This window comes from Propithecus coquereli, unplaced genomic scaffold (assembly GCF_000956105.1).
Source record: "Propithecus coquereli isolate 6110/MARCELLA unplaced genomic scaffold, Pcoq_1.0 Scaffold308, whole genome shotgun sequence".
Taxonomy (NCBI): Eukaryota; Metazoa; Chordata; class Mammalia; order Primates; family Indriidae; genus Propithecus; species Propithecus coquereli.
In genome coordinates, this window is record NW_012148708.1 from 1097332 (window position 1) to 1109097 (window position 11766).

General features: G+C 40.3%; 1 protein-coding gene across 4 annotated transcripts in view; it reads left to right on the top strand.

Annotated features, from left to right (window-relative positions):
* Window positions 1-8651, top strand: part of PTPN2 (protein tyrosine phosphatase, non-receptor type 2) — a 105803-nt gene extending 97152 nt beyond the window's left edge. For 3 of the 4 annotated variants that reach the window (XM_012649987.1, XM_012649989.1, XM_012649990.1), the window contains one exon: window positions 247-698. In XM_012649987.1, coding sequence (XP_012505441.1) covers window positions 247-454 — 208 coding nt within the window. In that variant the 3' untranslated portion in view covers window positions 455-698. Of the gene's footprint in view, window positions 1-246; window positions 699-8281 lie in introns of those variants that run through there. The other variant, XM_012649988.1, reaches the window with a different exon arrangement.
* The last annotated feature ends 3115 nt before the right edge of the window (window positions 8652-11766 follow it).

The window sequence follows — 11766 nt, forward strand, 5'->3', positions numbered from 1 at the left end:
ACCTTATTTTCAAATTATTATTTTCAGATCCTACTAAAAGTATTTATTAATATAAAACTGTACCAGAAATTATTGCCAGAGTACATCTATGAACCATTTAGAATATTGAGGCTTTCTCCTTTTTTATTCCATTGTTTGAATGAGATTTAAAAAATATGGTTTTATTTGCATTTTGGTTCTCTGTGTTAGAGTAATTAAATCATTTGGGGTGTGCATTTCCTTTTATTTGTCTTTATTTGTTCATAGTGTTCTACGGAAACGTATTCGAGAGGACAGAAAAGCTACCACGGCTCAGAAGGTGCAGCAGATGAAACAGAGGCTAAATGAGACTGAACGAAAAAGAAAAAGGTGGTTATACTGGCAGCCTGTTCTCACTAAGATGGGGTTTTTGTCAGTCATTTTGGTTGGCGCTTTTGTTGGCTGGACACTGTTTTTTCAGCAAAATGTCCTATAATGAACGATTAATTTTGCTTAGCAAGCTTCTGCACTAGTAGCTGACAGTGCTACGTTAATCATAAGGGTATGTCTGTTCGCAGCAAATGCCTCATATCCCATAAATGGTGCAGTAGCATAGACATCAGCCAGATCAGGGGTATTCACAGTCAGAAGCCCAGCATCTCAGGACTCTTCCTGCAGGTTCCTCTGAAACCCAAACTGTAAACGGCGTCCAAAATAAAGGCATTCATGTTTGTTAAAAACTGGTACATTTTGCAACTGTATTCATACATGTCAAAAGTAGTATTTCGCCTGACCAACGTTGAGATATCCTAGGATTTGTTTTGGGAGGCTACCTGCACTTGATATAAGCAATAAATATTGTGGTTTTATCTACCTTATTAATGGAAAGAAAATGACAAATAACGTGTGTAATGTATGATGTACTGTTGTCATGGGCAGCAACACTTTATATTCTTAACCGTTTCAGGGTAGATATATTTTATAAGTATTTAATCTTAATTTTGTAGTTAACTGTACTTTTTGAAAGCTCGATTTGAAAAATCTGTTACCATAAAAAAATAAATTGTATGTTGATTCAATTGTACTGGATACATTTTCCATTTTTCTGAAGAGAAGTTTGATATGAGCAGTTAAAACTTTGAATAAGCAATTTCTACTATACATTTGCATTTCTTTTGTTTTGCAGTTTTTCCCATTTTAAAAAGAAAAATAAAGAAACAAAAATTTTTTCCTAAAAATATCTTTGAAGGAAAGTTCTCCTTACTGGGTTAGTCAGGTAACAGTTGGTCAAGGTTTTGTAAAGAAATTGGTTTTTGTAAAGCCCCTTACTAATATTGTTTACTTTTCATGAAAATTTCAATGTAAATTACCCTAATTTGTAATTTGGATAAGTCATGATTTAGGAAGTAAAAGTAAGAAACAACATTTTATGATCCACAGTTTCAGTTTACTAGACTGAAGCTTTGAAGCAAAATTTTTTTCAAAGTTCTTTCTACTTCAATAAATAGTATGATGATGCGCAAACACCTTACATTGTCATTTTAACTTTTTAATGAGTATTTTCAAAGCATAATGTTTAATGAATTTAACTGCTCATTTGAGTACTAACTTTCTCCAGATCCCAACATTCCATTCAATGTGTAACTCATTTTACTTGAAATAGCCGTTATAAATTTAATTGCTAGGAGGCATAGATAGTAAACATTATTTCAGTGGTTTTCAAACTATGCTCATTGGATTTCCAGAAGAGTCGCCAAGAGGTTACTTCCAACCACAGCATCTCGGCTCTGTCTCTTTTTATATACCACATAAGGTTTCTGCATAGGGCTTAATTATTTTAAAGGGGGCAATTATAATTTAAAAACAGTTTGAAAACCATTGGTATAGATATATACTTCTAATTGATTTGAGTAGCCTTCTTGAACGTGTTAAATTATGCTGCAAGTGTGAAAGCAGGATGTAGGTGGTACAACATATTAAATAAGATTTATATAACGTGTGCCTGTGTCCTAGTTCAGTATTACTGTGTCCTGTAACCTTGAAATGGAGAGGAGGTAAGAGGGGCGTTTCCTATGTCTGTCTGCATTAAATCTGTGTTGAGACATCAAGACCCTTACATTTTAGGCCATTATTGGCTTAAAGTCTTTCTTCCCAGTTTGCGTTGGTTTACCTTTGCTAAAAGACAACATGTTCCTCTGCAAGTCAGATATGGGTAGGACTTATTAAACTTCCAATTGAAGATAGGCTTGCTTTAAACAAAAAGTAAAGACCTAAGGAAACATGTGATAAGAACGTACCTCACCCCTTTGCTAGGTGAATGTGCTTCATTGGATTTGGCATTTCAGCTTTGCTTTTTGTCTGTTTTTTGTGCTTCTGGGTGGTGTTTGGTGTGATGTATTTTTAAAATCACATTCAGTGTAGTGAACGTGTCAGCGTACTTCTTCCAAGGTTAGTCATCTTCCCTTCTCCAAGCAGATCCTTGAGAATGGTGTTGACAGTGGAAACTGTAAATGGTATTCAGTTTTTACCAGCAATAATAATTTCGATGGGTGCCGTGTACTAATTACTGAAAATACATGGCAGCATGTTATATAATATTTTCTGATTTTAACACATTTTAAAAGTCAGATGTGTAGTTTGACTTCAATGAGTGAATGTTGCTTTATGAACAGGTTAAGGAACATAAAAGATTTTTTTAAAAACTGGTTTTATTATTTTCAGAAAAGAATCTAATTCATTTCCATTCATGTCTATGCCTGCTAATAAATTGACAGTAACCTTCAGTTTAATGCATATTTTCTCACTCCACCAACTGGTTATGTGCTCCTTTCCAAGTTCAGCCAAGTATTACTTTCTGTTAGCCTACTAGTGATTTTTATCTATACTTGCACATATATAAAATGTAAAAATATAATTCTCCGTGTTTAATTTCTCCATATAAAAAATGAAAATCGGACCCATTTTCTGCACTCTTAAAGATTTTAAAGTAATATATAATAAGTGTATAGAGGACTTTAGAACAATATAAAGACCATTTCTCATGTTCAGAGGAAATATTATATATTTGCCAGGTTTTCTACCTCTCGGTCCTTTTTCTCTTCTATCTTTTTGGTCGATTTCACTATGTTTTAATATTTCTACCTAGGAATGAACAAGAAAAGAGAAAGGAAGTTTAAAAAAAGTTGTTAATCATTTTCTTTTAAATTAGCTCTGCTCAACAGGTATGTCAGAGGTTGTAACTCTAATTTTATATGCTCTTGTGCTTGTCCCCTTTGTCTTAAACTAGAATTAATGATATCAATCAAACACTATGTATTGGTTTAAAAAGTAGTTTTTGACACGGAACAGTCTTCCACTTTTTATATCAGTTCCTTCTTTGCTTTCAACATCAATTCAGAGTGACGATGGCTACCAATTACTGATCATTTACTATGTGCCAGGCACTGTGCCAAGCACGTTTTAGATACTATCTGTTTAAACCTCACCACAAGCATACGAGGTAGGTGGTGTTAACTGTTCAGCCATAATCAGCCTGAGACATGGCATTTCTACATCCTTTTGATTGATTGATTGATTGAGACAGAGTCTCACTCTCTTGCCCAGGCTAAAGTGCCATGGCATCAGCCTAGCTCACAGCAACCTCAAACTCCTGGGCTCAAGCGATCCTCCTGCCTCAGTCTCCCAGGTAGCTGGGACTACAGGCACGCGCCACCATGCCTGGCCAATTTTTTTGTATTTTTAGTTGTTTGGCTAATTTCTTTCTATTTTTAATAGAGACGGGGTCTCGCTCTTGCTCAGGCTGGTCTCGAACTCCTGAGCTCAAACAATCCTCCCGCCTCGGCCTCCCAGAGTGCTACGATTACAGGCATGAGCCAGCACGCCTGGCCTCTACATCCTTTTATGGTGCTATCATTGAACAGTCTGAGATAAACACCATATTTTAGAATTAGGTAATTCTCAAAGAAAGACTGCAATTCATTTCCCACTTAGAAAAATAGCACTGACCAGATTCTATATCTAGTCACAGCCCAGAACCTGATGGTATTAAACGTGTTTTTATTGACCACTGTATTCCATAGTGAGTACTACATTTCCAAACTGCCTGCCTACTGGTTGTAGAGATTTAAAAATCTAGTCTGCCTTCATTTTTACTTTTCAGATACAAATCTTTTAAGAGATTTTTTTTTTAAATGTAGTCTGTTATAAGCCAAATGTCATTAGGTATGCAGTCCATTTCTTTCCACGTTCAGGCAAGAGTTCAAGTCTTCTGTAAAATTGGTTTATTTTTTCTTCTAGTAGGTCTGCACATGGGTTCTCAGTGAATATCAAGAATGTAGCCAGGGCACAGTTGTACGCAGTTTGTTGTACACTTGGCAGGGGTGGGGGGTGTTTCTGAGGTCATCCTTTCTCTGGCTGTACTTGACTCAAATATCCACAGTTTGGAACCAAGTGCGTAACAGAAATGCCCGTCCTGCATTCTCATTTATACATCAACAGCTAATAAAGTCTTTTGCTCTTAGGAAGCCCTTGTGTGGCTTTGACTTATTAGGATGATAGGGGCATAGAATCTTATAAATAAGATTTTGAAAAATAGAAATATAATATTCTTCCATGTAGTAGAATTGTCTTCTCATGAGTTAAAAATCTTGGTTATTGCCTGGATGATTTACTCTGGAATTGACCTATTTCATTTAGCCTTTTTTCCAGTTTGTTTGGATTTGATTCCATTTTTCCTTATACCTACCTTCAAAGCAGTGTTTATGGGGCAACATCACCAAGAGCCCCTACAACAATGTATATACTGGAAATTTCAGCTATTTTTGTTCCATTGAATATACGTATAAATGGTAACATGCCTTGGTGGAAAGAAACTCAGGTTGTGTAAACTCCTCAATCCCTGCCCCACCAAGGAATCTCTGGTTTAAATACTATGCACTTATTGGCTGTATTGTGTGTGCCTGGCCTAGTACAGCCATTTGCTGTTCATCCAGATTCAGGAATTTACCTTTTTTCTCTCTTCTTTGGGTAATGTTCTTAAAGTAAAAACTTCTAGGAAAATGGTACGAGTTTGATTCTCTTATCTTTCCCTCAGCAGCAGGAGTTTTCTGAATATTAAGGACATTCGGATTGCTCCAGTAACAGCATGGAGCAGTTCTGCACAGGCGCTTTCTCTCTCTCAACACTCTTCTGAGACACGGTTCTCTCCCGTGGCTGCTGGATTCTGGAAAGACTCATTGTCCCTTGGGGAGCATTTTTCTTCACTGTCATTGCTGATCCTTGTCTCGTCTTGCACGCTGTTCACCCCGGCACAGAGCCGTTGCCGAGTGTGAGCAGTGACCGGTCTGAGAGGCTGACATTTTACGAGTAACATCCTAACAATGAGAACATGTGAAAGAGCCCCGACCATTTCTGAGCAATCTCTTGAGAGAAAGAAAGTTAAACCTTTTGAACTGTTTCCATTTTTGTTTTTTTAATTTAGAGTAGAATATAGGGATTATACGATTTAGTGAGGATATTACTTACAGAGTCTGATACTGTCTGCTCTTACCTTATATAGTACGTTGTGAGGAGCTACAAGGAGAATTGCATGGGAATTTCTTTTTTCTTTCTAGACACCATTTTTGTAAGAAGCATCAAATTATTTATTGTTGCTCTAATTTGGCATATATTTTTCAGATACTGTTGATATTTCAAATTACTGCTATTAAAACTCTACTTTGAGTGTAGTGAATTCAGGAGAAGGAACGTAGGTAAATCATCTTGAAGGCAGAGCTGTGCTTACCATGGAAAAGTCTGTGGTGACCCTTGATCCATTTCAGTAGAATCTCAGTGTGCATACCTGGTGGCAAAAACTACTTTTGGTGCAGTTTGACTTTGTATCACCTCAGGCATGGGGCTCACTTGGGAAGAGCATGCCCTGCCCTGTACCCGGCCTGTGCACCGTGCCAGCATGCGGCACTCTGCGAGGGCCACCTTCTGCAAAGGAAGTACCCAGTTCATTACATTTGATTTCTTTGGACCCATTTTACTGTTTTGCCTTATTAAATAAAAATAGCAAAAATCGATTCGAGTGGATATATTAGCATTTTCTAAAATGAAGCCCATTTGTCTTTTTAATCTTGCAAATAAAAGTCTTTTTTTTTTTTTTTAAATAGAGAGAGGGTCTTGCTCTGTTGCCCAGGCTTGAGTGCAGTGGTGTCATCACAGCCCCTGGCAGCTTTGAACTCTTCAGCTTATGCTATTAGTATTATAGGTGTGAGCCCCTGCACCTGGCCAAAAATAGTCTTTTAAAACAACTAACCAATGATTTAATCTTATTTTCTCCCCTCCCGGCCTTCCCCCCCCGCCAAATTATACTTACAAAGGAACAATGAGTGAATTTTTTAAAACACTGTTTTTTTAGTGGATATAAATGATAGTTCATTCTTGGTAAATAGGTCTTTAACAGAGTACAGGGGCAACAGTACATGTTGAACAGCCACAATTCTGCCAACCAGTTTAACTACATAATCTAACCCGCATGACACCTCTTCTGGTGTCGATAGCATTAGCCCTGTTTTCACATGAGAAAACGGAGTCAAAGAGTAACTTGCCCAAAATTGCAAGCTAGTTAGTACGTGACAGCTGAGATTCAAACTCTAATCTGTAGAACTCCAATAACTCATACTTTTCCATTATGTCACACTGATTCTGTTTTTATGGAGTATTTACACCAAATATGTAGGTGGGAAAACAGACAACCAACGTAGAAATAATAAATAAAATCCAGAGTAGGCTGATGCTTACAATCCCAGCACCTCGGGAGGCCTAGACGGGAGGATCGCTTAATGCCAGGAGTTCGAGACCAGCCAGGGCAACATAGACCCTGTCTCTACAAAAATGAAAAAGTTAGACAAGCGTGATGGCGCCTGTAGTCCCAGCTATTCAGGAGGGTGGGGCTGGAGGGTCACTTGAGCCCAGGAGTTGGAAGCTGCAGTAGTCCTCTTTAGTTTTCTAAATAGAGCAAAAAAAAAAAAAAACTTTGTGCAACAGTTTGGACTGGAACATCAGAATATTCTCTAAACCTAATCATTATTTCATTGACTTTGAATTGTTTCTTTGTTTTAAAGAACAGACCTCTGAATGCTTGGAAGATAAATCTGTATTTTGCAGCAGTCAGAATCTATAAAAAGTACCTTTCCTTACTTTATCACCTTCGGTTCAGGGTTCTGAAGATCCCTGCAATAAGCTTCCGTAGTTGTTTTCTGAGTCACAGACATCTGATGTGAATGTTTCTTGATGACTTGGCATTTCTCCGTAAGCGCTGGAAAATCGGAGAAGAAAGGACTTCAGAACGCCAAGGTGCTTGGTCCAAGGTGCCTCCTCTAGCGGAGGGAGCCAGTAGGCAGGAAGAAGCCAATTCTCAGTGTTGGGGGGTTTGGACTAAATGTGTGAATGTGGTTTATATTTCCTATTTTTATATGTGGACAGAAAATGCTGACAAATACTTAGATTTGGGCTTCTCCTGTGGCGGCGAGGGGAGCTGGGGGGAGGATGGAAATGCCGTCGGCCTCCCCAGAGTTCAGTTATTCGCAAATGCTGTGCAGCAACGTCCAGAGCTCAGCCGCCCTCACGGCAGCCATTCCGTCCGTCCGTTGCTTATTCCACCTCTCATTCATTTCTCCTTTCTGGCATTAAAACACAATAAAGCTGTCAATTATTGTATGTCCTCGTTTTCTTTTATGTTGATAGTAAGCAACTTGAGCGTCATGCTGTTTCAGTTCTGCAGCTGTAGTCATTCGTGTTATCCTTCAAGACAAACTGTCTGACAGTCTGTGATTTAAAAATATAAACCAGCCTTGTGTTCAGACTTTACATTGATAATATTTTTATCAGTGTTAAACAGTGGAGGTCCAAATGGCATTATACTTTTGCACTGAATTCCAAAGCGTTGGTAAGCTTAGCACACGCCATCTAGTCTTCGTAAATCCTCACGGGCACATTTCTTTTTAACCTGTCTGTCTGTCAGTACCTCACATAGAGGTCATTTCTTGAGTAAAACAGGATGACCTAAACAATTCATAGTAATTCTTGAAGAATAAGAGTCACAGTGCTTTAACACGCGTCTACCTCCTACCACCAATTCTGTTTGAAAATCGAGCACTTGGGCAGTCTTACCAAGATAGCAGTGAAGCACTTAGCGTGGCTGGATGTCATATGTTGGAATGATTTTTGGTTGCCTTTTTAGTTCATTGTTAGTCCTTTTATGTTTGTGTGTATCTGTGTATGTCTGTGTGTTTGGTAAATATGAATTGAATAGATGACTTCTTATTTTATGTTTTAGGCCAAGATTGACAGACACCTAAATATTCATGACTTGAGAATATTCTGCAGCTATAAATTTTGAACCATTGATGTGCAAAGCAAGACCTGAAGCCCACTCCGGAAACTGAAGTGAGGCTTGCTAACCCTGTAGATTGCCTCACAGTTGTGTGTTTACAAAGTAAACTTTACATCCAGGGGATGAAGAGCACCCACCAGCAGAAGACTTTGCAGAACCTTTAATTTGATGTATTGTTACGTGTTTTTTAATACATGTATGAAATGTAGAAAGATGTATAAGAAATAAATTAGGAGAGATTACTTTGTATTGTACTGCCATTCCTACTGTATTTTTATACTTTTTGGCAGCATTAAATATTTTTATTAAATAGACTGTTGGTTTGTGTGCATTATCTTAGGACAGCCCTACTTCAAATGGATATTTTCCTATGGGTTTACTCTCAAATTTCTATAACTAACAATTGATATTTAAATTGTAATTGGTTCAAAATGTTGGCCACTTGCTTTTTAGGGTTTTTTAGTCACCCCTCTATAGTCTTTCTATCCTAATAGTATTGGTTAGGTGAAAGCAACAATAGAACAGTTATAAAGTTCCTTTTCTTACTTGGAAAAATATTAATATAGGTAGTGGTATTGCCTTAAAGTCAAAATTAATTTCAAATAAATACAGCAGTGCAGTTTTTAAAAATCACAGTGTTACTTCCGTGTTGGATGGTATGCTTTCCTCAAATATTTTCTGTTACGAGAAAGCCAAAAGTTCCTTCCCGAGTGAGGCTTTCGGTGTATTTGCCATCTCGTTTCCCAGTCAAGTGATGGTTTGGGCCGTGTATCCACTTGTTATCAGGTTATTGGAGATATTCTTGTTGTCCAGAGACACTCGAGCCTCTGCATCATGAGCAGCATTTTAAGGGTATAACAACTCATAATTTTTTTGTTTTGCCAACTGTGAAATTCTTATACCATTCATAAATATAGCTGTTTCATCTTTTAAAAATTTAAATGACTTAATGTTCCTTTTTGCCTTCTATGCTAGATTCTCTGCGTCTATTCTGGGAGTAAGTAAACTTTATTAATTCCTGCTAGATCTTTCCTAAAGGGTACATGAACAGTTTATCATACTGTTTAATACAAAGCAGCACAGGAAGATAATCTTTCCATGTGTCAACAGAGCTGCTGGAAAGCATTGTACACTCCCGGCTACCTCCGTTTCCTCCCTTTCCCTGTGCTCTTTACCCCACCGTTACCTGACTTTTCTTTACCACTCCCAAATTGACCCAGAAAGGTCATTTTAGCTGGTACTGTAGCCAAATAAAGCTAACGCTCTTCAATTCCTACCTTATATGACTTCTTGGCTGCAATGTTGAGAACTCTGTCTTTGAAGCTTTCTCCTTCAACTCTATAAGACCTTTCTCTGGGTTTTCTTCATGTCAGTTCTTCTGCCTGACTCTTGAATATTGGCGTTTCCAAGGACTCCATCTTTGGGCCTTCCTTTGATTTTAACACACTTAACCTTGGATGATCTCATCTTTGCACAAATCTTTAATACTCAGCTGATTACATGCAACTTCTTCGACTCCAGGCCAGATCTCACTTCAGGGTCATAAACCACAGTCCAGTTCCCTTAGATGGTCATTGCATAAATTCCTTGCCCTGGGCCCCTCATTGCACCGCATCTTCCTGCCGTATTCCAGCTTACTCGGTAGCAACCCCTGCCAGCCTGGAGTCGACCCTCAGTTCCTCCACTTGGGCTCCACGTCCCGTTTGGTCGTAAGGTCCTGTTAATTCTGCACACTGTCACTTCCACTGCCGCTGCAGCGGTTTCACTTCCTGTGTGTGTGGGTCACAGCAGCAGTCTTCCTGCCTGAGTGTGCACCTGTCCGTGCCAGTCCCCTGTGCACAGCTCTGTTACCTCCCTTAAAATTCTCTAACGGCGTTTCAGTCAACTTTGCCTTCGTTTGCAGGCCCACAGCTTCGGCGTGCTGTGTGCACCGTTCCATCTTCTGGCTCTTACCTGCCTTTCCTCCTCAGGGGCCACCTCAAGCTGCAGCTGCACCACGCCATTTAGAATCCCTGGAACATGGCTCTTTCATTCGAGGGAATATTTGTTAAACCTCGTGCTCGGCAGTATATAAGACACTGGTTATCCAGTGATGGGGAGAAACACGATTGTAGGCAACCACAATCTTAGGAGGGTTAAACAATAAGCATGTAAATAAGCAAATACGCAGTTAAAGTGCTGTGACGAAATGAACAGATACCTACTATCTAGATGTGGAGAATGAGCTTCCCAGAACTCACGAAATCAGAAGCAGAGAGAGGATTTCTTGGGCAGTAAATGTTCTTTTGGAACGGCAGCGTGGGCCCTCAGTTTGGAAAGGGAAGTGGCAAGACAAGAACCAAGCTGTCTGCATCTAATGCAAAGCCCGCCTGTGGGCTGCAGGAGCTCTGGCGTGCACTCCCGGGCGGCTCCTCTGAGGTGAGCCGGCCTGCTGCTGCCCTGCGTGATCACCTTTTGATAAAAGTTTGTCTTAACTAACAGAATCAGAAAATGGAATCTTGTGGGTGTTTGGATGGATCTCTTCCCATCGATTCTTAGAGTCTTGAAATGCAGCTATTATCAAAATGGGATTGGTGTGAAAACCCCAACCAGCATGGCTGGACTCTGGAAGCAGAGTTGGGAAACTGAAGGAGTGAGCGCTGAGCTGATGCTTAGTAGATGGAGACCAGACAGCGGTGGCCTGAGATGCCTGGGAGGCAGAGGGACCTCTTAAAAGCCAGCTGTCCCAGCAGAGTTCGCCCACTGTTCTAGCACTTCTCATTGGCTCGGTGGACACTTTAAGGAAGCTGAGATGAAGGCAAGGTAGCCCAGCGCAATTCCCTGGTGCTTTAGTCAGAGTTCTCCAGAGAGACGGAACCAGTAGAATACATTAATACATAGAGATGAGAAGGGGTTGAGGAACTGGCCGCTCGGTTACCGGTGCTGAGAAGGCCCACGCAGGCCACCTGCAAGCTGGAGGGCCAGGGACGCCGGCAGTGTGGTTCAGTCCAAGTCCGAAGGCCTCAGAGCTGGGGAAGCCCACGGTTTCCTCTGAGTTCGAGGCAGAGGGCCTGGGAACCTGGGGGCTGCTGGTGACAGTCCCAGAGCCCACAACCTGGAGAACCTGGAGCTGTCCAGGCACAGGGGGAGTCCCTGCTCCTGAAGAGCAGGAATTCACCTTTCCCTGCCTTTTTGTTCCATCCAGGCACCCAGCTGATTGGGCGGTGCCCACCCTTGTTGAGGGTGGATCTTACCCTCTCAGTCCGAGGACTCATGCCAGCCGTCTCCCCCACAAACACCCTCCCCGACACACCTGGGGCAGCACAGTCTTTCTAATCAAATGCCAAGCCACCCACGTTTCCCCTTCGGCGTGAAGAGGACGAGCTCAGCACCTCCTGAAGCCTTGAGAATAACTAATGCTTTACCAGCTATCTGGGCATGCCTTAATC